Raw genomic sequence first — 22,987 nt, forward strand, 5'->3', positions numbered from 1 at the left:
GAGTATGGAAGAAGTGAATGTTTTCAGATACTTGGGAGTTGACGTGTCGGCGGATGGATTTATGAAGGATGAGGTTAATCATAGAATTGATGAGGGAAAAAAGGTGAGTGGTGCGTTGAGGTATATGTGGAGTCAAAAAACGTTATCTATGGAGGCAAAGAAGGGAATGTATGAAAGTATAGTAGTACCAACACTCTTATATGGATGTGAAGCTTGGGTGGTAAATGCAGCAGCGAGGAAACGGTTGGAGGCAGTGGAGATGTCCTGTCTAAGGGCAATGTGTGGTGTAAATATTATGCAGAAAATTCGGAGTGTGGAAATTAGGAGAAGGTGTGGAGTTAATAAAAGCATTAGTCAGAGGGCAGAAGAGGGGTTGTTGAGGTGGTTTGGTCATTTAGAGAGAATGGATCAAAGTAGAATGACATGGAAAGCATATAAATCTATAGGGGAAGGAAAGAGGGGTAGGGGTCGTCCTCGAAAGGGTTGGAAAGAGGGGGTAAAGGAGGTTTTGTGGGTGAGGGGCTTGGACTTCCAGCAAGCGTGCGTGAGCGTGTTAGATAGGAGTGAATGGAGACGAATGATACTTGGGACCTGACGATCTGTTGGAGTGTGAGCAGGGTAATATTTAGTGAAGGGATTCAGGGAAACCGGTTATTTTCATATAGTCGGACTTGAGTCCTGGAAATGGGAAGTACAATGCCTGCACTTTAAAGGAGGGGTTTGGGATATTGGCAGTTTGGAGGGATATGTTGTGTATCTCTATACATATATGCTTCTAAACTGTTGTATTCTGAGCACCTCTGCAAAAGCAGTGATAATGTGTGAGTGTGGTGAAAGTGTTGAATGATGATGAAAGTATTTTCTTTTTGGGGATTTTCTTTCTTTTTTTTTTGGGTCACCCTGCCTCGGTGGGAGACGGCCGACTTGTTTAAAAAAAAAAAAAAAAAAAAAAAAAAACATGCAAGGTTTCAGGTACATCTTGCTACTTCTACTTACACTTAGGTCACACTACACATACATGTATAAGCATATATATATACACACCCCTCTGGGTTTTCTTCTATTTTCTTACTAGTTCTTGTTCTTGTTTATTTCCTCTTACCTCCATGGGGAAGTGGAACAGAGTTCTTCCTCCGTAAGCCATGCGTGTTGTAAGAGGCGACTAAAATGCCAAGAGCAAGGGTCTAGTAACCCCTTCTCCTGTATATATTACTAAATGTAAAAGGAGAAACTTTCGTTTTTCCTTTTGGGCCACCCCGCCTCAGTGGGATACAGTCAGAGTGTTGAAAGAAGAATTGCAACCAGTTGTATCCATTGCTTGCTAATAAAGTGTATGCAACATTTTACTTTGTGCATATATATAATTTTTTTTTTATTTTAGTAAATAGCAAGTTTTCTCAAGATGTTCCATTAAAAGTGTATTATTTCACAAACAAGTTGAAAATTGGTATTAGAGGATTCACAAAAAAATTGTCTTCCTTCCTTAAAGGAAAAGAATATGGTGCATTATTTAGGTACTGTACATACATCTGTGTGCGCATTCATACAGTTAACTATGTTTAGTGTAGTTTATATTTGGTGAGACACTGTACAAAACAGACACACAATGCATACATTTAAGTAATTTATTTATATAGTGTTGTAGAGATTTCATATAGTCACAATATACAGTTTTTCGTACAGGTATTTATTAGTATTTATTATTTATTATTTATTATTTATTAGTATTTATTAGTATTTATTAGTAGTAGGTTGGTAGACAGCAACCACCCAGGGAGGTACTACCGTCCTGCCAAGTGAGTGTAAAACGAAGCCTGTGATTGTTTTACATGATGGTAGGATTGCTGATGTCTTTTGTCTGTCTCATAAATATGCAAGATTACAGGCATGTCTTGCTACTTCTACTTACACTTAGGTCACACTACACATACATGTACACATTTATTTATACACACTCATCTGAGTTTTCTTTGATTTTATCTTAATAGTTCTTGGTCTTATTAATTTTCCTTTTATATCCATGGGGAAGTGGAATAAGAATCTTTCCTCCGTAAGCCATGCGTGTTGTAAAAGTCAACTAAAATGCCGGGAACAATGGGCTAGTAACCCCTTTTCCTGTAAAGATTACTAAAAAGAATAAGAAGAAGAAAATTGTCAAAGTGGGAAGTCTGAATGTGCGTGGATGTTGTGCAGATGATAAGAAAGAGATGATTGTGGATGTTATGAATGAGAAGAAGCTGGATGTCCTGGCTTTAAGTGAAACAAAGCTGAAGGGGGTGGGAGAGTTTCAGTGGAGAGGAATAAATGGGATTAGGTCAGGGGTTTCAAATAGAGTTAGAGCTAAAGAAGGAGTAGCAATAATGTTGAAGGATAAGCTATGGCAGGAAAAGAGGGACTATAAATGTATTAATTCAAGGATTATGTGGAGTAAAATAAAGATTGGATGTGAAAAGTGGGTTATAATAAGCGTGTATGCACCTGGAGAAGAGAGAAGTGTAGAGGAGAGAGAGAGATTTTGGGAAATGTTGAGTGAATGCGTGGGGAGTTTTGAATCAAGTGTGAGAGTAATGGTGGTTGGGGATTTTAATGCTAAAGTGGGTAAAAATGTTATGGAGGGAGTAGTAGGTAAATTTGGGGTGCCAGGGGTAAATGTAAATGGGGAGCCTTTAATTGAGCTATGTGTAGAAAGAAATTTGGTAATAAGTAATACATATTTTATGAAAAAGAGGATAAATAAATATACAAGGTATGATGTAGCACGTAATGAAAGTAGTTTATTAGATTATGTATTGGTGGATAAAAGGTTGATGGGTAGGCTCCAGGATGTACATGTTTATAGAGGGGCAACTGATATATCGGATCATTATTTAGTTGTAGCTACAGTTAGAGTAAGAGGTAGATGGGAAAAGAGGAAGGTGGCAACAACAAGTAAGAGGGAAGTGAAAGTGTATAAACTAAGGGAGGAGGAAGTTCGGGTGAGATATAAGCGACTATTGGCAGAAAGGTGGGCTAGTGCAAAGATGAGTAGTGGGGGGGTTGAAGAGGGTTGGAATAGTTTTAAAAATGCAGTATTAGAATGTGGGGCAGAAGTTTGTGGTTATAGGAGGGTGGGGGCAGGAGGAAAGAGGAGTGATTGGTGGAATGATGAAGTAAAGGGTGTGATAAAAGAGAAAAAGGTAGCTTATGAGAGGTTTTTACAAAGCAGAAGTGTTATAAGAAGAGCAGAGTATATGGAGAGTAAAAGAAAGGTAAAGAGAGTGGTGAGAGAGTGCAAAAGGAGAGCAGATGATAGAGTGGGAGAGGCACTGTCAAGAAATTTTAATGAAAATAAGAAAAAATTTTGGAGTGAGTTAAACAAGTTAAGAAAGCCTAGGGAAAATATGGATTTGTCAGTTAAAAACAGAGTAGGGGAGTTAGTAGATGGGGAGATGGAGGTATTGGGTAGATGGCGAGAATATTTTGAGGAACTTTTAAATGTTAAGGAAGAAAGGGAGGCAGTAATTTCATGCACTGGTCAGGGAGGTATACCATCTTTTAGGAGTGAAGAAGAGCAGAATGTAAGTGTGGGGGAGGTACGTGAGGCATTACGTAAAATGAAAGGGGGTAAAGCAGCTGGAACTGATGGGATCATGACAGAAATGTTAAAAGCAGGGGGGGATATAGTGTTGGAGTGGTTGGTACTTTTGTTTAATAAATGTATGAAAGAGGGGAAGGTACCTAGGGATTGGCAGAGAGCATGTATAGTCCCTTTATATAAAGGGAAAGGGGACAAAAGAGACTGTAAAAATTATAGAGGAATAAGCTTACTGAGTATACCAGGAAAAGTGTACGGTAGGGTTATAATTGAAAGAATTAGAGGTAAGACAGAATGTAGGATTGCGGATGAGCAAGGAGGTTTTAGAGTGGGTAGGGGATGTGTAGATCAGGTGTTTACATTGAAGCATATATGTGAACAGTATTTAGATAAAGATAGGGAAGTTTTTATTGCATTTATGGATTTAGAAAAGGCATATGATAGAGTGGATAGAGGAGCAATGTGGCAGATGTTGCAAGTATATGGAATAGGTGGTAAGTTATTAAATGCTGTAAAGAGTTTTTATGAGGATAGTGAGGCTCAGGTTAGGGTGTGTAGAAGAGAGGGAGACTACTTCCCGGTAAAAGTAGGTCTTAGACAGGGATGTGTAATGTCACCATGGTTGTTTAATATATTTATAGATGGGGTTGTAAAGGAAGTAAATGCTAGGGTGTTTGGGAGAGGGGTGGGATTAAATTATGGGGAATCAAATTCAAAATGGGAATTGACACAGTTACTTTTTGCTGATGATACTGTGCTTATGGGAGATTCTAAAGAAAAATTGCAAAGGTTAGTGGATGAGTTTGGGAATGTGTGTAAAGGTAGAAAGTTGAAAGTGAACATAGAAAAGAGTAAGGTGATGAGGGTGTCAAATGATTTAGATAAAGAAAAATTGGATATCAAATTGGGGAGGAGGAGTATGGAAGAAGTGAATGTTTTCAGATACTTGGGAGTTGACGTGTCGGCGGATGGATTTATGAAGGATGAGGTTAATCATAGAATTGATGAGGGAAAAAAGGTGAGTGGTGCGTTGAGGTATATGTGGAGTCAAAAAACGTTATCTATGGAGGCAAAGAAGGGAATGTATGAAAGTATAGTAGTACCAACACTCTTATATGGGTGTGAAGCTTGGGTGGTAAATGCAGCAGCGAGGAGACGGTTGGAGGCAGCGGAGATGTCCTGTTTAAGGGCAATGTGTGGTGTAAATATTATGCAGAAAATTCGGAGTGTGGAAATTAGGAGAAGGTGTGGAGTTAATAAAAGTATTAGTCAGAGGGCAGAAGAGGGGTTGTTGAGGTGGTTTGGTCATTTAGAGAGAATGGATCACAGTAGAATGACATGGAAAGCATATAAATCTATAGGGGAAGGAAGGCGGGGTAGGGGTCGTCCTCGAAAGGGTTGGAGAGAGGGGGTAAAGGAGGTTTTGTGGGTAAGGGGCTTGGACTTCCAGCAAGCGTGCGTGAGCGTGTTAGATAGGAGTGAATGGAGACGAATGGTACTTGGGACCTGACGATCTGTTGGAGTGTGAGCAGGGTAATATTTAGTGAAGGGATTCAGGGAAACCGGTTATTTTCATATAGTCGGACTTGAGTCCTGGAAATGGGAAGTACAATGCCTGCACTTTAAAGGAGGGGTTTGGGATATTGGCAGTTTGGAGGGATATGTTGTGTATCTTTATATGTTTATGCTTCTAGACTGTTGTATTCTGAGCACCTCTGCAAAAACAGTGATAATGTGCGAGTGTGGTGAAAGTGTTGAATGATGATGAAAGTATTTTCTTTTTGGGGATTTTCTTTCTTTTTTGGGTCACCCTGCCTCGGTGGGAGACGGCCGACTTGTTGAAAAAAAAAAAAAAAAAAAAAAAAAAATTATTTTTTTTTAGTCCTTTGACTGGACAGCTCCTACATATTGCACATGGAAATACCTTGACTTAACAGCCCTTATAAATATATGGCTTTGTGATTCATCCATAGCTTCAGATATTTTGATAATCATGTATCTTTTAAAGGTTGAATGTGAAGATGATATAGTACTAGTGTATTGAAGGGAGAACTGACTTGTACCTGCCCCTGATTAGAAAAGTGTGAATCAGGATGCAAGCTTCAGCGATATGAAGAATAACAGTCACAATACACTGGCTAGAACAACTCATTATTTACCTGTCTCCAGACAGTGTTTTGGAGCAGTACAGACCAAAGCATTGTATGAAGTTTCCTTTCAAAAAACAGGTTTATAATGAATTAAAGTGGTGTAAATTATTATTATAATCATAAATAAGCACTAAACCCACAGGGGTCATACAGCGCTGAAAGTGGTGTAAAAATAGTAAAGCAAATGTTGCCTAGAGCATCTGTTCATTCAGTTATTAGTCAACAGTGACCAAAGTGCAAGGGTTAGATATTTTGGAAGTGTTAAAAAAGCCACCATGACAGGCACAGCCAGATATAAGATACTGGTCAAAGGATTAAAACTCTTATTCATTAAATGTTAAACAGTCACAAAAAAAGGTAGTTTACAATATATATTTTAAACTTTGGTTAAGAGACTATGTATTCTTAAAGTTATGGTTTTCAGTGCTGTGACAGAAGTAAAATTAATCCCAATAAGCTGCAAGAACCAGTATGAGTACAGTAGTGTATAGTGAAAGTTGGTGGATGTGTAACTTTTATGTCGAAAAACTAGCTCTGTTAATTAATAAATGAGTACCAATTCCATAGCATGTAGATGGGAATAGTGTTATAAACAGATTATTATTATTATTATCATCATCATAAATAAGCACTAAACCCACAAGGATTATACAATGTTTATGAACGGATATACTGTATGTATATTGTGTAGCTCTACTGTTAAAATAGTGGATTTTTTCCTTAGATTTTCATGGTTGGTTAGATCAGATAGACCATAAGTTTAGAATGCCTCTGGACCCAATTGATCCAAATTTTCAGTGGACTATCAAACAAAACTATAGTATAGTGATGTGTTCTACTGAACTACAGGACTAAGATTCTTTTAGGTGATAGGATATTGCATACTCTGTAATGTTGATGTTTTTAAATGTAAAAATTTCCTATGTCTAAGGAGATACCACTTCTCATATTGAGAAATGATGTTATAAAGGTATTTTCTCTTAAACTTTAAACTTTCTGATTAAAATTTAAGTTCTTGTTGTTATACTATAACTTGTTTAATTGAATAAAGCTTTTACATGAGGATGTAAGACATTTACATACTGTATGAGTTTTGGTGATACTGAAAATATGTAAAATAAACTTTTCATTCATTATTTACAGTGAGCTTGAATTACTGTAGTTCAAAGCAAGTTTTCAGACCTTTGAATATGATCAAATTTATACAGAAAGTATAAGGTACAGGTACAGTGGAACCTCAAATATTGAACTTTCTTCGGTCCAGAAGGCTGTTCGAGTGCCTTTACCGAATGAATTTATTCAAATCAGGAATAATGTAAATTAGATTAGTCCATTTCAGACCCTCAAAAATACACTTGTAAAAGCACTTACAAAAATACACTTACATAATTGGTCGTGTTGGGAGCAGTTCGATTTTTGAGGTTCCACTGTATCATGATTTTTAATAATTATCATTTTTACTTCTAGTAATATATATTATAGCTAGTCATTTATACTTTACATTACTGCAGTTTGTTAAAATTCATCTTCTTGTGTAAACAGATATAGATATGACTAAATATACCATTCTGTTTATGAAATTATGAATTATTTTTACTCCTCTAAAGTCATACATAGCTTTTTCCGACGATTATTATTATAATAATCAAAAAGAAACGCTAAACCACTTTTTCCAACGAATCCACCATAAACTGAAAATATCGTAAGTTGAATACGAATATGTGTTAAAAAAATAAATAGCCACTTTCAGTGAATAAGTGCAAAAAAAAAAAAGTACATACAGTGGACCCCCGCATAACGATCACCTCCGAATGCGACCAATTATGTAAGTGTATTTATGTAAGTGTGTTTGTATGTGTATGTTTGGGGGTCTGAAATGGACTAATCTACTTCACAATATTCCTTATGGGAACAAATTCGGTCAGTACTGGCACCTGAACATACTTCTGGAGTGAAAAAATATCGTTAACCGGGGGTCCACTGTATTATCCTTTTGAAAAGACCTTGTTTTTCTCCATTTTCCATTTACAGCTGTGTCTTTTTGTTCTGAATTTTTAGTACTGAAAAATATTCTTTATCTATTCTTTTGTATTATTTTATCACTTTATATACATATATATATATATATTTTTCAGTTGGCCAACAAGAGTATCTACTTTTAGTGTTTTGAGATTTTTATTTTTTACCTCATCTTGTTCAGAGCCATATAGTAGTTCAACTTTGGTCTGTTGATCTTGGCCACATTCCCCACTAACCCTTTCATACTCTAGCATCATCACTCTCATCTAACCTCCTCATATTCCCCCCTTTAGCACATCTCTTCCTGCAGTGCTGTATGACCTTTTCAGGTGTAGCAATTAATTTGATACTATCATCTTGACCACGTTTTGTATCTGTGGACACATAGTGCCACCGAATATCCCAATTTTTTCATGTGTTCTGTAAACAGCATTTTTTAGGGTTAGCTGCTGATTACTGTTAATCTATAGTTCAGTCTTCACACAAATATTCATAGCACAATAATTCATAAATTAGTGAATAAATGAGGTGATATAACAATACTGAAAAATAGAGACTTTATCTATAAAAATTACAAATGCACCTAATGTGTATTAATGTAATGTACATTTCTAAAAGACTCCCTGCTGTTAAATTTAGCCGAGATCATTTTTTAATCTCTAAAAAAATTATAGTTACATTTAGTTGAAAATATACATACAAAACAGTGAAGTATACACATTATGATCTGCAAGTAGATAACCTACACAAGAGCCTGACTCAGGTTGGCGGGGATGATTTTTGCTGTCAACTGGTCCTCAGTTGTTCAGTGGTTTATGCCCCACCTATGAAGGAAAACTGAGAAGTGTCTAGATGTTAGGTTACATTATGTATAAGGCAAACTAATAAATATTTTAATCATTTGTACCGCACATGGATGTTTTTTGAACAACTCAGGTGCTATATAACAAACTGCTAAGAATTTAATTCATTCCAAAGATTGAAATAATAACTGATGACTTTTTCCACTACTGTTCTGGTTTGGAGAAGCCAGCTGTGAAAGTAACCAGTTCAGTCTTTCGATTAGTGGACAAAGCACTAAGCCTCCTCCAATCCTTGAGCTGAATGACCAACATAGATTTAATGCTTCTCATAAATATAAATATAATGTGTTTCACCCACAGTGGCCTTCATCGTCACAAACACTGGGCTAACAAAGTCAGTCAAGATTTGCATTATACTGCATGTGTCTATTTTTACATTGTCAGTATTTTATGCCATTTATCATGATTCAATTTTGTTCCTTCACTACATAGATCAGTGGTAGTTTGGCTCACAGCTGAAAAGACCCTGGCACATTCTGGGCAGGGCAAAGCATATGGGCAAATCTCAATGACCACTGCTTCTGCTACTTAGAAATAAACAAATCTAAAATTCAGTTGATCTTTGGAGGATCTAATACCCTAATGGAAATAACCACACTGGTCCTCTATAATTTACAAGTTTAGTGCTAAGTTATGATTATAATAATGTTCTATGACAGCAGTGCTATATAGCCATGGTGGGTTTAGCACTTGGTTTTGGTTATAATAATCCTCTATGACAATTATACAGCATCCTCCATGACAACTAAACCACTCAATTCACCAATGTTCTCCATGACAATTACACAATCTGCTCCACCACTGTTCTTAACTACACACCCACTACTGGTCCTGGAATTTACCTGGAGAGAGTTCCGGGGGTCAACGCCCCAGCAGCCCGGTCTGTGACCAGGCCTCCTGGTGGATCAGAGCCTGATCAACCAGGCTGTTACTGCTGGCTGCACGCAATCCAACGTACGAGCCACAGCCCGGCTGTGGCTCCTGAGGCGCTACAGCAGCATATGGGCGACTAGCAAACTAAGAATAGCCTTCCGATACCTCGCTAAGGGCCTGTGTACGTCAGGCCCATATTAGAGTATGCAGCACCAGTCTGGAACCCACACCTGGTCAAGCATGTCAAAAACTTATAGAAAGTGCAAAGGTTTGTAACAAGACTAGCTGTATAGTCCTTGTGGCTTAGCGCTTCTTTTTGATTATAATAATAATGTAACAAGACTAGTCCCAGAGCTAGGGGTCGTGTCTTATGAGGAGAGGTTAAGGGAAATCGGCCTAACGAAACTGGAGGACAGGGGGAAGACATGATAAGGACATAAAATTCTGAGAGGAATTGACAAGGTTGATAGGGACAGAATGTTTCAGAGATAGGATACAGTAACAAGGGGTCACAATTGGAAATTGAAGACTCAGATGAGTCATAGGGATGTTAGGAAGTTGTCAGGAAGTCGAACAGTCTGGAAAGTGAGGTAATGGAGGCAGGAACCATACACAGCTTCAAGGTGTATGATAAGGCTCATGGAGCAGGGCTTAGTGGCGACAGGTGAAGAGGCTAGGGGGCCAGGAGCTGTGAATTAACCCCTGCAACCACAATTAGGTGAGTACAGCCTAATCCACCACTGTTCCTACATGACAAAACCAAGTACGTACATGTACAAGGTATACAGACCATAGCTGACATCAATGATATACTACTATATAGAAAGCCACTTGTTATGCAGAGCATTTCGGGTCAGTTTTGACCCAGAATGCGACCCATAACAGTCCACTAACACCCAGGTACCCATTTTACTGATGGGTGAACATAGACAACCGGTGTAAGGAAACACGTCCACTGTTTCCACCCCTTCGCCGGGAATCGAACCCGGACCTTCACCGTGTGAAGCGAGAGCTTTACCCGGAGTTTACCCGGAGAGAGTTCCGGGGGTCAACGCCCCCGCGGCCCGGTCTGTGACCAGGCCTCCTGGTGGATCAGAGCCTGATCAACCAGTCTGTTACTGCTGGCTGCACGCAAACCAACGTACGAGCCACAGCCCGGCTGGTCAGGAACCGACTTTAGGTGCCACCAGGCCGTGACAAAACCAACACGATTTGCACCATTATTCTTCTAAGGCTGCTGCTTCATTTCGTGGAATGTCACTGGTCTAACATGGCGTGGTAGTCTCGTAACACCGACGAGAAGGTTGGCATTCGTACATCCCATGACAGCACCAGCTCACAGTCCCTCACTTGCTGAGAGAGCGCCTGTTAGGGTAAAGTTATATTAAAGTTTTCTAAAGTTATAAGCTGTCCGTGAGGCTGAGTACACCCACAGTTATGATTTAAATATATTGCAAATCTTCAGGCACACTGTTAGGGCAGGGACTGACCTTCAACCTACTCCTGGTGGCTGGCATGTCGTGGCTGGGGTGACCTGACCTCCTGGCCAGCTCTATCTGCAGCCTCACCTCCTCTCGAGCCATCCTCACTGCAAGTTTTAATCAAATGTTGTGCAAATATATTTTGTTCTACGGTCTTAAGGGTACACAAGAGCACAAAAAAGTGCATTATACAGATATAACCTGTGATGTGATTTCCAAATGTAAAGTTACTAATGCTTCTTATTTCGATTATCTTGCTATAACTTTATAATTAATATATATACTAAGATTTCTATACCACCCATATGGTTCCTCTGATATTTTTCCGACACTAATTATATTGCCACCACTTTTTCATTTACTAAACCATTCTCCTATAAGGAGCTCTATGTCATCATTCGCAGTTGTTATAGGCTATTCATAAATTCAATTTCCCTCATCCCATCGACCTTGTATACAGCTTTGGCTATGTCATGTTTCTATTAGGCACAAAGAAGTGCTTTATTGGATCCCTGGACACGCTGATATTCAGGACAATGAACGTATAGACTCAGTCTTTCGGACAGCATTTCAGGACCTCCAGATTTCCCACAGGGGTGTTCCTTACTCGGTCCATTTTTCAGTGCTCTCACCACCACTGTGGTTTAGCGCTTCTTTTGATTATAATAATAATCTCATCATGACTGTAACCGCTAGCAACAACGTTGGTCTGCTAATATTTGGCCACCACAAAATGTTTTCCATTAATTACGTTTAGGATTTTGGCCATCCCTTTTTTTACCATTGTTGGGTTTGAGAGACTTAAGTCGCAGTTGCGTATTGGACAAGAGTGACTCACTCATGGATAACACATGGAGAAGCAACTGGCAACACTCTTTAAGGACTGTCAGGTCGTATGGTTCATTTAACATTTTTTTTTTTCAACAAACCGGCCGTCTTCCACTGAGGTAGGGTGATCCAAAAAAAGAAGAAACACTTTCACCATCATTCACTCAATAAGTTTCCTGGTAAAACGTCACTGTCTTAACAGTGTCCTGTCTAACAGACTGCACGCAGAGGATCCACTTTCAACGTTTAAACAGCCTCTCCTTGCAGAGAGTCCCACCTTTGATGTAGATGCTCTCTTTGACTAACCTATGACACCAACTTTGATTTCAGTTTTATTTGCACTAACCGTCCCACTAATTCCAAACTTTAATCACCATTACCTCTCGCTCAGTCTTGGCCTTTGCACGTCCCTCTCCGCAGCGCTATATGCCCCTTACCGGTTTAGCGCTTAATTTGGTTATAATAATTAAGATAGTGGCGTTCGTTAAATAGTGATGAGTGGCTGTTATGGGAATTCAATGTCGTTTTAAACATGCAGAAGCACACGAAAAGCAATTTATGTGAAACTGGCTTCCATAACTGGAGAAGAGATTGACTTTGAGCCTAATGATCCTAGTATTACCTGGAGTTTACCTGGAGAGAATTCCGGGGGTCAACGCCCCCGCGGCCCGGTCTGTGACCAGGCCTCCTGGTGGATCAGAGCCTGATCAACCAGGCTGTTGCTGCTGGCTGCACGCAAACCAACGTACGAGCCACAGCCCGGCTGGTCAGGAACCGACTTTAGGTGCTTGTCCAGTGCCAGCTTGAAGACTGACAGGGGTCTGTTGGTAATCCCCCTTATGTATGCTGGGAGGCAGTTGAACAGTCTAGGGCCCCTGACACTTATTGTATGGTCACTTAACGTGCTAGTGACACCCCTGCTTTTCATTGGGGGGATGTTGCATCGTCTGCCAAGTCTTTTGCTTTCGTAGTGAGTGATTTTCGTGTGCAAGTTCGATACTAGTCCCTCTAGGATTTTCCAGGTGTATATAATCATGTATCTCTCCCACCTGCGTTCCAGGGAATACAGGTTTAGGAACCTCAAGCGCTCCCAGTAATTGAGGTGTTTTATCTCCGTTATGCGCGCCGTGAAGGTTCTCTGTACATTTTCTAGGTCAGCAATTTCACCTGCCTTGAAAGGTGCTGTTAGTGTGCAGCAATATTCCAGCCTAGATAGAACAAGTGACCTGAAGAGTGTCATCATGGGCTTGGCCTCCCTAGTTTTGAAGGTTCTCATTATCTATCCTGTCATTTTTCTAGCAGATGCGATTGATACAATGTTATGGTCCTTGAAGGTGAGATCCTCCGACATGATCACTCCCAGGTCTTTGACGTTGGTGTTTCGCTCTATTTTGTGGCCAGAATTTGTTTTGTACTCTGATGAAGATTTAATTTCCTCGTTTTTACCATATCTGAGTAATTGAAATTTCTCACCGTTGAACTTCATATTGTTTTCTGCAGCCCACTGAAAGATTTGGTTGATGTCCGCCTGGAGCCTTGCGGTGTCTGCAATGGAAGACACTGTCATGCAGATTCGGGTGTCATCTGCAAAGGAAGACACGGTGCTGTGGCTGACATCCTTGTCTATGTCAGATATGAGGATGAGGAACAAGATGGGAGCAAGTACTGTGCCTTGTGGAACAGAGCTTTTCACCGTAGCTGCCTCGGACTTTACTCTGTTGACTACTACTCTCTGTGTTCTGTTAGTGAGGAAATTATAGATCCATCGACCGACTTTTCCTGTTATTCCTTTAGCACGCATTTTGTGCGCTATTACGCCATGGTCACACTTGTCGAAGGCTTTAGTATGTGAGCATATTGACCCTAGTATGTGAGCATACTGACCCTAGTATGTGAGCATATTGACCTTAGTATAAGAGCATACTGACCCTAGTATGTAAACAGATTGACCTTAGTATGTGAGCATATTGACCGACCTGTAAGTCTGGTAAGCGGGGCCTCCAAGACCCTCACCACTCCCATTACCAAGTCAGCGATGGCGGCCAATGTAGTTATCTCCGTGTCACTCATCTCTGCAGAAACAGTAAAATAAGTTATACATATGTATATGTAGAGAGAGAGAATGTCTGTCTACATGTCTTATGATGTATTGCTATGCTACATGATGTTACACCTATAATGACTTTATCTAAGAAATATTTTTTTCATTATAGTTAAATTTTGCACACTAGCTCCTCTTCGAAATGTTGGTAACGTACCCTTAAGCTCCTTGTTGACAATGGTTTTGAGGGTCGAAACGTGTAGCTGGAGGAGGACATGATGTGTAGGGTGAAGACCAGCTTGTAAATGTTCTGCTAGGGCTGTTAGGGCGCCTGCATCATTTGGAGATAACCCATGCAAACTCTTACCAACCTTTGCGCCAAAAGCTGCAACCTGTTCACAAAAAAAAAAAAATTACTAGTTGACCAATTTAAAAAAAAAAGGTCAACTGTCGCTGCAAAAATTTGTTCCCTGTGCCTCTTAAGGAGGTTCCTTGATGCCGGTGATGGGCTTTTACTCCAATAAACTACACTCATTCTTCCCTCCTTGAATCGAACCTAATTGCCTCCCATTTAATAGGCCCTGTATAACCCTTACAGGTTTAGTGCTTCTCTTGATGAAAATATATAACTCGCACCAAAACCTAATAAAAGTGACCAAAAAATAGTTCTTTAATGTACTGAAATGGTGTGGTTTTGTAATTTAAGTTTAAGACATGACAGCTCCTGTTACATTTCTACATTAAATATCACCACTATCGGTTTTTTCTTATGGAATTACTGTTAATATATTTGGTGTTGAGGAAATCTACGGGTTTAACGCACCCCATTAATATAACTATATATTTCAACTGTTTTTTTAATATGTTATCAATACGATTAGCGTAACAATGTCAGAATTAAATCGAATCGAAGAAGACGACGAGAGTTGTCGTGAGATGGGAAGGAAGAAGGATAAGGAAGGATGGAAATACTGGAAAAGGATGGGAAGGAGGGAAAGAGGAGGAATCAAGGCAAGTGGCCCAACCACTTTGGGACATGTGGTACCGAAGTACTGGAGGCGTAGATGGAGAGGCTTGGATGATGTGGGTACTTGACTCACTAGGAGAGGATGGCGAAGGCAGCGGCAGGAGCTGAGAGTGTCAGTAGGCAGCAAGCAGGACGAGTTTTATTGGTGGTGGTCGGCTTGAGGTGTGTTAGAGTCTGGAACTTCAGTGTTGGCATGGTCAATGTCAGAATTAAAGAAATACAAAAACGACATTTAAGTGCTGTCGATAGATGACGGTGGGCTAAAGAGGACAGAGATATTTGAGATATTAGCATGAAGTTGATAATAAGAATGATTATAGATAAATGAAAATGTGTATAACTTGGATGTTGTAGAGAAAACATTACCTCCTTGGCAGGGGCAGTGTGTGGGCATCCTGAGTGGCATACCCAGTCTGCTGTAGGGTCGAGAGGAGCAGAAGAGACGAGGGTTCCACCACACCTTGGGCACAGCGGAGACCCCAGGAAGGTACCCAACTCGGTTGGGTCCTGGCACCGTCTGCAGGTGCAGGTGAACTGCTTCGACACACGCAAATGATCCTGACGTAGCATGGTGGCCCACTGGGGGTCAGTGTAGCAGGTGGTGAGAATGTCTCCCTCAGAGATGTTTTCCACGGCTCTGAGTACCAGGTAACCGTGTTTGGTAAACCACTGTTGGGTGTTGGCGCGGCAGTCGTGGGTCAGCAGGGATGCCATGGGATAGAGGCCATGGACCCTGGTGCCCCACCCCAGTGGCACCTCGAAGCCATTAGTATCCCAGACGGAACATACCCAGTGAACCAGCTCAAGGTCGCTGGCTGCACCCAGTGTGTTAACCACAACATCAACGATATTCTTCTGGTTGACTCGGTAACGCTGCGACTCTTTATCCGTATTAGCTTGAAGTGTCAGAATAAGTTTCCTGGTTAAGTCACTATGATTCATGGCGAGGATAGTCCGTACTGCTGGCTGCACTGTATACTGGCGTAACACCTGTAGGCGCCTCTGCTGACGGGAGGTTGTCTGCACCTGCTGCAGCAATACCTGCGCCTGGGCCCGTTGCTCGCAGGGCATGGCAGCCAGGTGTTCCCACATCACTCTCTCCTCCTGTTGTCTCTCCTCCTCAGATGGGTCCGCCAGTCCCAAGCGTCTCAGCACTACACACTCCTCCCGGTGAGCCTCTGTTAAACATTCTGGACCACAAAGAAAAAAGCCGCAGGAAGGGCAGGTAAAAGTTTCAGCCCTTCTAAAGCAGGAGGAGCAGTAGGGCGAAGACTTGGCCCTGAGAGCCAACAACAGTGGAGGTTCTACCAGCAGGACCTCCCCTGCCTTCATGCCTCTTGCAGCTAGCAGATGCCGACCATAAACAGGGTTCACCCCCACCTTCAGGACACCTGCCAAGCCCCCGCCCACCTGTAGGGTCGTCTCCCACAGCACTCCCTCACGCCACTCCTGTGTCTTAGCTAGCAAGTCCTCGTGTGAGAGAGCCATGTTTGTGGCCCAGGGTGGAGGGCTGGTCAGCCAGGCGGGATTGTAAGGTACGAGATTTACCATGTATTCCTCCAGCACCTTCACGCCCTCCACTCTACTCACTCCATCCTCCACGCTCCTAACAGTGTTTTCCGAACCTGGCGTTGGAGTTGTCTGTTTAACAGTAGACATTTTTTTTTCTAAAAAATAACATCACATAATTAAAGAAAAATGAATCTTCACAATCACCACTTATTATAAGTCTCCTCTCCCCCGAGAGGTAAGGAACTTATGATTGTTTCCGTCAATGTACATAACTAAATTTACTTCACATTGTACTCACTTTTTGTCTTATTTGAATTAGCCTTTTTGCGTGATGTTTTGCCGTACAAAATGGTACCTAAAATCTTCACGTAAGAGTACCTTTTCCCAACTTAAGGAAACAAAGTTATTGTATAGTAACTATACCCAGAGTGGGATACTTGACGATATTCTCATATCTACCAGTTTTCCAGCTCAAGCTGATAGATTTCATTACCTCAAGTGCCAGCCCATTCTGTGTGATGGAATACGAGAAACAAAAACATGCATCATATCCTTGATAAATTAGACACATGTGCAACTCTTGAGTATCTTTATTGAGGAAACGTTTCGCCACAGTGGCTTCATCAGTCCATACAAAGGAGAAACGTGAAGAACAGGAGGAGAATGAGGTAATCAGTCCCTCAACCTTGAGTCGATGTGGTCAGTCCATCAATCTTGAATAGAATCATTCTCATCCTGTTCTTCACGTTTCTCCCTTGTATGGGCTAATGAAGCCGCCACTGTGTGGCGAAACGTTTCCTCAACAAAGATACTCAAGAGCTGCACATGTGTCTAATTTATCAACGTGTAGGTTCTCTGAACCATTCATCTAGCATCATATCCTGCTGGAAATATTATCTTTATTTCTACAAGTACATGTATAAGGTATACAGGCCTAGCTGACATCAGTGACATACTACTGTATAGCAAGCCCCTTGTTATGCAGAGCATTTTGGCAAATTAGATCAGTTTTGTCCCAGGATGTGACTCACACCAGTCGACTAACACCCAGGTACCCATTTTACTGATGGGTGAACAGGGACAGCAGGTATCTTATGGAAACACGTCCTAATTTTTTCGGTCGTACCGAGGGATCGATCCCATTACCTGTGTGTGATCTGAGTGCACTAGCTATCGAGCTAGAAGAAATTCGCACATGGTGGTGTATCTAATCATGGTAAGTGTTTAAAAAAAAGGAAAGCTGTCGTGAACGAACATCAACTGGTTATTAAAAGATCAAGGTGTGTTCAGGTCAAACATCAAGGTGTATTCAGAGCAAACATCAATGTGTATTCAGGACAAACATCAAGGTGTGTTCAGGGCAAATATCAAGGTGTGTTCAGGGCAGATATCAAGGTGTATTCAAGGCAAACATCAAGGTGCATTCAAGGCAAACATCAAGGTGTATTCAGGGCAAACATCAAGGTGTTCAGGACAATCAACAGGGTGTGTTCATGTCAAAAATCAAGGTGTGTTGATGTCAAACATCAGTATGTGTTGAGGTCAAACATCGGTAATGTTGATGTCAAACATCAGTAGATGTTGATGTCAAACATCAGTAGGTGTTGATGTCAAACATCAGTAGGTGTTGATGTCAAACAGTCACATTCTGCATCTATCAGATTTCTTTGAAACATTCTACTTACCAAATTCCCACCACTATTTTGCACTAATGTTTCAGAAGGAAATGTTACGAATATGAAATCTTTTCTTCACAAAAAAAAAATAATAATGTATAGCCTAATTTGGCTTAAAAACAAATATCTGTTTTCGCTCGTCCCCACTTGCGAGTTTAGGACAATTTTGCTCTTGATGACGCGTTTGTAGCCTCGTTCTGTCTAACACAGCTGTGGCCTCGTTCTTATTAAAAATATATATTTTTATTTTCTCTCTTTACTGTTCTGGGTCTATGTTTGTGTGAGAGAGAGAGAGAGCACCTGAGTCAGTCGCTACTAGAGTCAGGGGGCCACTAATGCACTCTACAAACTAATAGCCTGACACACCTTGGTGGCTCAGGTTATTTTTAGTGCTTAAGATATTTTTAACTGTTTCCTGTAGGCACAGTACTTCCGGTGGACGCCCTATTATTTAGCGTAGAGAAGCCAACATTCCTAAGGGAAATAATGCAAGGCGAATTTCCCAGCTTTTATGTTTAAAATATGAAGAATTAATTAATGTATCGATATTTCTTACATTCTTCCAGTCTTATTTGATCAATGGAATCCTTCGTTTGATCAATGAATTCCTTCATTTGAGACACGTAACACATGGGAATCTTTATTAAGAACATAATAATGATTCCCATATGTTGCATAAGTGTCTCGATCTTCAACTTGTTGGTTTTTTAAACCATTAATCACTCGCGACTATTCTTTCTTTCCAACTCTTGAAACCCAGTATTTCTATAAGTTTTTCTAGCATATATATCATCCAGTACCTACAGGTTATATCATCTTCCAGTATACATTCGCAACTTGTAATATCTTTATGTAGCACTATAACCTACAGGTTATAGTGCCTTCCAGTATCTGTGGATTACAATATAATTAGTATTACTAGAGATTAGACTAGTAAATATCTTCCAGTATTAACAGGTTGTTAGAATATATATTCCAGTACCTACATGTTATTTAAGAATATATCTTCCAGTACCTACTGGTTATACTAGCATATATCTTCCAGTCTTTACAGTTATACTAGCATCCGTTTTCTAGTATCTACTGGCTATACCAGCGTATAACCTGTAGATACTAGAGGCGAATATTCTTGGTTATAAACGGAAACCTTGGAGGAAGCAAAACGTTTCGCCACAAGGGTTAATGGACTGAATATATCGACTCAGCCTGGAGTCGATAAGTTCAGTCCGTCAACCATTTAAAGGCACTCCTCTCTGAGATACCTAATTGAACTATGTACACACGTTAACAATAAACTTTATTCTTGTAAATTTAAAGATTTTACAGACGCTGCTTCAAGACTGATTAACAAACCCGCATTTGTATCAGTCATTCAATACTCCGCATTTCACGGGTACACTCCAGAAGTCATGATTCGTATTGACAATTTAGCATATCTCTTGTCCAGGACATGCCTTTCACAGGACGAGTGTGTCTTTTTCACAAAGGTATTTTGTCCCCTATATGACTTCGGACAAAACTGAAGTTTTCTTCCACATTGGCATTATTCTGAGTAGTAAACTAGTGTAGCTATTTTCAGTGCTAGCTAAGTGGGCAGAGTCAGTAGCTAGGTGGCAAGGAAACTTAGGTGGACAAGGACAATAGCTAGGTGGGCAAAGTCAGTAGCTAGGTGGACAAGGACAATAGCTAGGTGGACGAGGAAAGTAACTAGGTGGGCAAGGGCAGCAGCTAGGTGGACGAGGGAAGTAACTAGGTGAGCAAGGGCAGTAGCTAGGTGGACGAGGGAAGTAACTAGGTGAGCAAGGGCAGTAGCTAGGTGGACGAGGAAAGTAACTAGGTGGGCAAGGGCAGTAGCTAGGTGGACGAGGGAAGTAACTAGGTGGGCAAGGGCAGTAGCTAGGTGGACGAGGCAAGTAACTAGGTGGGCAAGGGTAGTAGCTAGGTGGACGAGTGAAGTAACTAGGTGGGGAAGGGCAGTAGCTAGGTGGACGAGGGAAGTAACTAGGTGAGCAAGGGCAGTAGCTAGGTGGACGAGGGAAGTAACTAGGTGGGCAAGGGCAGTAGCTAGGTGGACGAGGGAAGTAACTAGGTGGGCAAGGGCAGTAGCTAGGTGGACGAGGCAAGTAACTAGGTGGGCAAGGGTAGTAGCTAGGTGGACGAGTGAAGTAACTAGGTGGGCAAGGGCAGTAGCTAGGTGGACGAGGGAAGTAACTTGGTGAGCAAGGGCAGTAGCTAGGTGGACGAGGGAAGTAACTAGGTGAGCAAGGGCAGTAGCTAGGTGGACGAGGGAAGTAACTAGGTGAGCAAGGGCAGTAGCTAGGTGGACGAGGAAAGTAACTAGGTGGGCAAGGGCAGTAGCTAGGTGGACGAGGGAAGTAACTAGGTGGGGAAAGGCACTAGCTAGGTGGACGAGGCAAGTAACTAGGTGGACAAGGGCAGTAGCTAGGTGGACGAGGGAAGTAACTAGGTGAGCAAGGGTAGTAGCTAGGTGGACGAGTGAAGTAACTAGGTGGGCAAGGGCAGTAGCTAGGTGGACGAGGGAAGTAACTAGGTGAGCAAGGGCAGTAGCTAGGTGGACGAGGCAAGTAACTATGTGAGCAAGGGCAGTAGCTAGGTGGACGAGGGAAGTAGCTAGGTGAGCAAGGGCAGTAGCTAGGTGGACGAGGAAAGTAACTAGGTGGGCAAAGGCAGTAGCTAGGTGGACGAGGGAAGTAACTAGGTGGGCAAGGGCAGTAGCTAGGTGGACGAGGCAAGTAACTAGGTGGGCAAGGGTAGTAGCTAGGTGGACGAGTGAAGTAACTAGGTGGGCAAGGGCAGTAGCTAGGTGGACGAGGGAAGTAACTAGGTGGGCAAGGGTAGTTGCTAGGTGGGCGAGGGAAGTAACTAGGTGAGCAAGGGCAGTAACTAGGTGGACGAGGGAAGTAACTAGGTGGGCATGGGTAGTAGCTAGGTGGATGAGGAGAGTAACTAGGTGGGGAAGGGCAGTAGCTAGGTGGACGAGGGAAGTAACTAGGTGGACAAGGACAATAGCTAGGTGGACGAGGGAAGTAACTAAGTGGGCATGGGTAGTAGCTAGGTGGATGAGGAAAGTAACTAGGTGGGCAAGGGCAGTAGCTAGGTGGACGAGGACATTAACTAGGTGGGCAAGGGTAGTAGCTAGGTGGACGAGGGAAGTAACTAGGTGGGCAAGGGCAGTAGCTAGGTGGACGAGGGAAGTAACTAGGTGGGCAAGGGCAGTAGCTAGGTGGACGAGGGAAGTAACTAGGTGGGCAAGGGCAGTAGCTAGGTGGACGAGGGAAGTAACTAGGTGGGCAAGGGCAGTAGCTAGGTGGACGAGGCAAGTAACTAGGTGGACAAGGGCAGTAGCTAGGTGGACGAGGGAAGTAACTAGGTGAGCAAGGGTAGTAGCTAGGTGGACGAGTGAAGTAACTAGGTGGGCAAGGGCAGTAGCTAGGTGGACGAGGGAAGTAACTAGGTGAGCAAGGGTAGTAGCTAGGTGGACGAGTGAAGTAACTAGGTGGGCAAGGGCAGTAGCTAGGTGGACGAGGGAAGTAACTAGGTGAGCAAGGGCAGTAGCTAGGTGGACGAGGCAAGTAACTATGTGAGCAAGGGCAGTAGCTAGGTGGACGAGGGAAGTAGCTAGGTGAGCAAGGGCAGTAGCTAGGTGGACGAGGAAAGTAACTAGGTGGGCAAAGGCAGTAGCTAGGTGGACGAGGGAAGTAACTAGGTGGGCAAGGGCAGTAGCTAGGTGGACGAGGCAAGTAACTAGGTGGGCAAGGGTAGTAGCTAGGTGGACGAGTGAAGTAACTAGGTGGGCAAGGGCAGTAGCTAGGTGGACGAGGGAAGTAACTAGGTGGGCAAGGGTAGTTGCTAGGTGGGCGAGGGAAGTAACTAGGTGAGCAAGGGCAGTAACTAGGTGGACGAGGGAAGTAACTAGGTGGGCATGGGTAGTAGCTAGGTGGATGAGGAGAGTAACTAGGTGGGGAAGGGCAGTAGCTAGGTGGACGAGGGAAGTAACTAGGTGGACAAGGACAATAGCTAGGTGGACGAGGGAAGTAACTAAGTGGGCATGGGTAGTAGCTAGGTGGATGAGGAAAGTAACTAGGTGGGCAAGGGCAGTAGCTAGGTGGACGAGGACATTAACTAGGTGGGCAAGGGTAGTAGCTAGGTGGACGAGGGAAGTAACTAGGTGGGCAAGGGCAGTAGCTAGGTGGACGAGGGAAGTAACTAGGTGGGCAAGGGCAGTAGCTAGGTGGACGAGGGAAGTAACTAGGTGGGCAAGGGCAGTAGCTAGGTGGACGAGGGAAGTAACTAGGTGGGCAAGGGCAGTAGCTAGGTGGTACTAGCTGCTACTACCACTACTACTATTACTACTACTACTACTACTACTACCACTGCTGCTACTACCACTACTACTACTAATAATAATACTACTACTACTACCACTGCTGCTACTACTACTACTACTACTACTACTGCTACTACCACTGCTACTACTACTACTACTACTACTACTACTACTGCTACTACCACTGCTGCTACTACTACTACTGCTACTACTACTGCTGCTGCTGCTACTACTACTACTACTACTACTACTACCACTGCTACTACTACTACTACTATTACTACTACTACTATTACCACTGCTACTACTACTACTACTACCACTGCTGCTACTACTACTACTACTACCACTACCACTGTTACTACTACTACTACTGCTACTACCACGGCTACTACTACTACTGCTACTACCACTGCTGCTGCTGCTACTACTACTACTACTACTACTACTACTACTACTACTACTACTGCTACTACCACTGCTGCTACTACTACTACTACTACTACTACTACTACTACTGCTACTACCACTGCTGCTACTACTACTACTACTAATGCTACTACCGCTGCTACTACTACTACTACTACTACTACTA

General features: G+C 42.1%; 1 protein-coding gene across 2 annotated transcripts; it reads right to left on the minus strand.

Moving 5' to 3' along the window:
* Positions 1–7,535: 7,535 nt before the first annotated feature.
* Positions 7,536–18,374, minus strand: LOC128701540 (SET and MYND domain-containing protein 4). 2 transcript variants are annotated; one of them, XM_053795273.2, is made up of 6 exons: positions 18,345–18,374; positions 15,223–16,523; positions 14,047–14,221; positions 13,765–13,860; positions 10,970–11,067; positions 7,536–10,844 (listed from the first exon to the last, which is right to left on the minus strand). In XM_053795273.2, exons 2-6 carry the CDS (start codon positions 16,513–16,515, stop codon positions 10,737–10,739), a joined length of 1,770 nt encoding a protein of 589 aa, XP_053651248.1. In that variant the 5' UTR covers positions 16,516–16,523; positions 18,345–18,374; the 3' UTR covers positions 7,536–10,736. The 2 variants fall into 2 exon arrangements, with proteins under 2 accessions (XP_053651248.1, XP_053651247.1); XM_053795272.2 differs by having other exon boundaries at positions 18,054–18,364.
* Positions 18,375–22,987: the final 4,613 nt, after the last annotated feature.

This window comes from Cherax quadricarinatus, chromosome 78, assembly GCF_038502225.1.
Source record: "Cherax quadricarinatus isolate ZL_2023a chromosome 78, ASM3850222v1, whole genome shotgun sequence".
Taxonomy (NCBI): Eukaryota; Metazoa; Arthropoda; class Malacostraca; order Decapoda; family Parastacidae; genus Cherax; species Cherax quadricarinatus.

What these genes read in the sequence shown, in the direction of transcription:
- LOC128701540 (XM_053795273.2), bottom strand. Translation starts at nt 16,515, where the DNA reads ATGTCTACTGTTAAACAGACAACTCCAACGCCAGGTTCGGAAAACACT. An exon ending in ACACTGCCCCTGCCAAGGAG is followed by an intron (nt 14,222 to 15,222) that starts GTAATGTTTTCT and finishes TTTTGTGAACAG; the next exon opens with GTTGCAGCTTTTGGCGCAAA. An exon ending in CCACCAGGAGTAGGTTGAAG is followed by an intron (nt 10,845 to 10,969) that starts GTCAGTCCCTGC and finishes TTACCCTAACAG; the next exon opens with GCGCTCTCTCAGCAAGTGAG.